Source organism: Hevea brasiliensis, chromosome 13 (assembly GCF_030052815.1).
Source record: "Hevea brasiliensis isolate MT/VB/25A 57/8 chromosome 13, ASM3005281v1, whole genome shotgun sequence".
In the NCBI taxonomy this organism is placed as follows: domain Eukaryota; kingdom Viridiplantae; phylum Streptophyta; class Magnoliopsida; order Malpighiales; family Euphorbiaceae; genus Hevea; species Hevea brasiliensis.
In genome coordinates this window covers 18,878,975-18,883,624 of record NC_079505.1, presented here as the reverse complement: position 1 = coordinate 18,883,624, position 4,650 = coordinate 18,878,975, and the positions used below count along the sequence as shown (strand labels likewise).

The 4,650-nt window shown below is 33.1% G+C and overlaps 1 protein-coding gene across 3 annotated transcripts; it reads left to right on the top strand.

Annotated features, from left to right (window-relative positions):
• Positions 1-517: 517 nt before the first annotated feature.
• LOC110649641 (plant intracellular Ras-group-related LRR protein 6) lies at positions 518-2,827 on the top strand. 3 transcript variants are annotated; one of them, XM_021804307.2, is made up of 4 exons: positions 518-596; positions 881-1,092; positions 1,196-1,365; positions 1,897-2,827. In XM_021804307.2, exons 2-4 carry the CDS (start codon positions 892-894, stop codon positions 2,573-2,575), a joined length of 1,050 nt encoding a protein of 349 aa, XP_021659999.1. In that variant the 5' UTR covers positions 518-596; positions 881-891; the 3' UTR covers positions 2,576-2,827. The 3 variants fall into 3 exon arrangements, with proteins under 3 accessions (XP_021659999.1, XP_057987925.1, XP_057987924.1); XM_058131942.1 differs by having other exon boundaries at positions 521-596; positions 907-1,092; XM_058131941.1 differs by having other exon boundaries at positions 521-709.
• The last annotated feature ends 1,823 nt before the right edge of the window (positions 2,828-4,650 follow it).

Genomic DNA, 4,650 nt, shown 5'->3' with positions numbered 1-4,650 from the left:
AGTTTTAATATAAATAATAAATCTTAAAACTGGGAAAAAGACTCTTTGAGTGTTATCTTCCTTGTGATTAAAAAGAAAGAGGTGCTATTTTCTTTATATATTTGTAATTTATTTTTAAAGTGTTAACAGTGTAAAAAGTATATATCTTTATTTACAATAAAATAAAATAAAATACAGGTCTTAAAAGCTAAACATATTATAATACAAAGTACTAAAATATACTTTTTCCTAAAAATTAAATTGAAATAAGTTTTAATTTTGTGTTCGTGAGACAAATAACCAAAGTATTAAGGGTGAAAATTCAATTTTCAAAAATGTATAACGATGCATTGTTGATATATGTATAAGTGTGTGGTACATAAAAATAATAATAATAAAACATTATCTTCAAGTATTATACTATCAAAAGTCATAAAAGCAACCTTCCATAGTAGACATTCTTGATATTCTTTTGTAGATTGGTTATAAAAGCATAGGATTTCGTCAAGCACCAAATGATGACAAAAAGTGTGAGGAAAGAGAGAGAGAGAGAGAGAGAGAGAGAGAGCAATTGGTGGGCAGCTCAGCTCAGCCATGGCCATAGGAGAAGGAAACTGGTAATTGACTTTATCAATAGTTTCATACTTAGCCATGCAAACCCTAAGTATACGCTCTGCTCTGCTACTTTCAACCAATGTCATGCCCTTGTATTCTTTTCTCCTTCATCCTCGTACTTACATCCTCTAAACCATAGCTATGAAAAAAAAAAAGAAAGGAAAAAAGGTCTTAAATATGCTCATAAACACCTTCTCTTTCAATAATCTTGCAGCTTAGTGATTAATTAAGCACTATTAGTATTGGATTGGCTAAACCTCTTTGTTATTGTGTTGTTGGCTTCTAGTTTTGGTGAAGATGTTGTATGAACAGCAACAGCTTCAAAATCATATGATGATGTTGGACTTGAGGAATAAGAAGGCTGATGGGAGTGACTCCATTGAAGAAGAAAAGCATGAAAATGTTGATTTGAGTAGCATGTCTTTGGATTCTCTCCCTAATCCTTCCCTCAACTTAGCCACTATTTGCAAACTTGACCTCTCCAATAATAATCTTCAGGTGAATCTTTATTTCAGTATTCATAATTCGTTCAGTAATATTGGAGTTGTGTCTCTACGATCAGAGCGGATTAAAAACTGATTATTTTATTATGATTTGACAGAGCATACCAGAATCTTTAACAGCTAGATTGCTGAATGTGGTGGTGTTGGATGTGCATTCAAATCAGTTAAAATCTCTCCCTAATTCAATTGGGTGTTTGACAAAGCTCAAGGTTTTGAATGCTGCTGGAAACCTTCTTGCTTCTCTTCCAAAAACTATTGAAAATTGCAGGTCTGTTCTTCTCTTCTGCTAATAGATTCATCTAAATTGTTCATATATAGAATCAACTGCTTATCTTCCAGTTGATGAATTCAAGCTGTTTATTCAATTAAAAAAGAAAAAAAAAACTACCAATGATGACTCTTCTTTTCCTTTTTTAATCTGTTTTCTCCTTTTTTTTTTCCTCTTAATTGTTAGAGAAATGACCAAGTTTTAGAATTTTCTACATAGCATTATTATTGAAAATTAGTTTACCGTGAGTGTAAATGGTAGATAATTTTAAATTCTAAGTTTATTTGCCTAATAACTGCTTAGAAATTGAATTTTTCTAATAGTCAATCTATTTGTTACATGACACTCAAATCCCTTCAAGAATTTCTAATGTATCAAAAATAATTTTCAAATGATAAATACTAAATTAAAGAAAAATTCTAATGGCTATATATTCCTCGAAACCAATATGTTCAGTATAAATTTATAAAGAAATTTTATAAAATTGACAAAAAATTCTGAAAATTATTTTTTTGCGATGAAAATGAACAGATGTCTAGAAGAATTGAATGCAAACTTCAACAAGCTAAGCATGATTCCAGACACCATTGGACATGAGCTAGTGAACCTGAAGAAGCTCACAGTGAATTCAAACAAGCTAATGTTCCTTCCTCACTCCATCTCCCAGCTCACCTCTTTGACATCTTTAGATGCACGTCTTAACAACCTAAGATCTCTCCCTGAAGATCTTGAAAACCTTATAAACCTACAAGTTCTTAATGTTAGCCAAAATTTCCAATACCTTGAAACCCTACCATACTCTATTGGCCTCCTTATTTCTCTTGTAGAATTGGACCTCAGTTACAATAGAATCACCTCTCTTCCTGACTCTATGGGATGCCTTCGCAAGCTTCAGAAGCTTAGCGTTGATGGTAACCCACTTGTTTCGCCCCCGATGGAGGTGGTTGAGCAAGGTTTGCACGCGGTTAAGGAGTACCTGAGTGAGAAGATGAATGCCAGTCACCAGACCTCAAAGAAGAAGTCCTGGGTAGGTAAGTTGGTCAAGTATGGAACCTTCAATGGTAGTGCGAGGAATCATCATAACACTGAGGAAAGGGAAGGGATCATCATGTCTGAATATCGCTCCATTGATGGCCTTGCTTCTCCTAGGTACTCAGGGATGTTCTCACCTCGTCGCCTCTTCTCGCCTAAAAATATCTTCACTAGATAATTTTTCTAGGTATTTCTAAATTTTTTTAAAGGGACAGTCGACCACCAAGGAGTGGTTTGAACTCTTATACTCCTCAGACATGCACTCAACCCCCTCTAACTCTCACTATTAGCATGCATTAGCAATTTATTGTTGTGTATTTGTATTGCCCCACTAGATATCTGTGCAGTTCTAATGCACTTTGATATCAGCATTTTCTCTCTTGTAAATAAATAGCATGCAATATAATGTTGTTAAAAAGTTTATATTCTCGACTGTTTGAAGCAATTGATTTTTCCTTAATCATAAAAAAATTTTAAAATGAGTGAGATTATGCAGCCAATGGTTAAAACAGGCTTAAAGACACCCTTGTAAATAATCAAGGCAAAGGCATAAACAAACATAGAAGTAAGACCCACTTAAGGCAACCTTCAACAACCATAAAGCACCCTCAAATAAGCAGCAGCAGACCCACAAATGCCACACATACAACATAGAGCCTCAGCATTTTAGAATGCTGGAGAAATAAACTAGCCACACCCACATCTTCCATCACAAGATGAGAAGCTAAGAATAATACCACAAAAGCACAACAAACCATATTGAAAGGAAGAAGTTAGTAAAAACCATAACAGCAACAATGAACGAATCAAAATATTATTATCCAAAACACCCACATGGTGCAATAGCATTATAGAAACTACTCAACCTTAGGAGTTATTTCAAATCATTACTAATTTTCATTGTTTAGGATCTTTTTATAGTAGTTCTTTGTTTTGGACTTATATGTAATTTTCAAAAGAAGTATTTTATTATCACCTAATTAGGGGCTTAGTATTAAGACTTAGTATTAATAATCTTCTCATATAGAAAGTCCATGTCCCTTAAAGATTGTGTCTACAAGTGCTTACACATTTTGGATTACTTTTGTTTTGAGTGTATTATATGCTTGTAATGCTTTATTTTCCAACAGAATAGAATCAACAATTGAGAAGTAGAGTTTTTACTAAAAAACTTTTAATTGAGCTTTCTCCAATAGAGGGAAAAAGAGGCAGGAAAGGAAAATAAAATTTGGAAATTACTTATATATATTGCCAATAGGCTAGTAGCCCAATTGCAATTGTTTAGTATTTGTTTCGTAGTGTAAGAAGCCAAGGATTCAAAACCTAGCAGCCCCATCACCTTCAAGATTTTCCGATTTAAAAAAAAAAAGGTTGAAAGGGAAAGCTGGGGGGCATCATTTAAAAATTATACATTATTTTCTACGTATATATGAGTAGAGTTTTATTTTCTTACTCTTATCTAGACAGGAATACATAATATTGTCCTACTCTTATCAAGAATAACTTACTATTTTCTGACTTCTGCAGCAATATAACTGACTTCCAGATTTGTAGGTCACATCATGAACCCCCCACAAGCATACAGAGCTAAACTCATTATGCAATAATGCTTCTTCTATCAGATCACATCCTCCTAACTCTGGCTCTATTTATTAAAACAGTAAACTACATATTCATTAATAAATGCACAAACAAGCATTGCCCATAGTTATCAAAAACATACAGTTCTGTTCAAATCTTAATCTTCTTTTTCTTCTTACATTCTATCAAATCCTCTCAACTCTGGCTTTTTTTTTCAAACAAGTCAAATATATTCATTAACAAAGGCACAAAGTGAAGTGTAAATAGGATGAAGGTTATATATAAGAGACAATCTATAGCATGTGAATTATTCAAGGAATTTAAAAACTTTCTATTGCAGTTTGCTTACACTAGAAAGTAGCCTTAAGCTCTTACCTTTTTTATTTTGTTCATGGATAAACCACAATATATATGAGAAGATATTTCCTGGTGTTAGTTTTTTTTGCTAAAAACATAGTTCTAAGAGATGAAACCTAGTAAGGAGCAAATAGAAGTAAAAAAGGAGCATGCCCTCTGAGGTTTCAGGTTAACAACTCAAGTAGATTGTGCTAAGGGAGCTGACCTAAAAGTCCCCTTTAAGATGGACAAAAATCCAAAATTTAATTACATATGGATTATGAAGGAATGGCAAACAGTTCAATCTAAAGCTTCATTCCTTGTTTCATGCTTTTA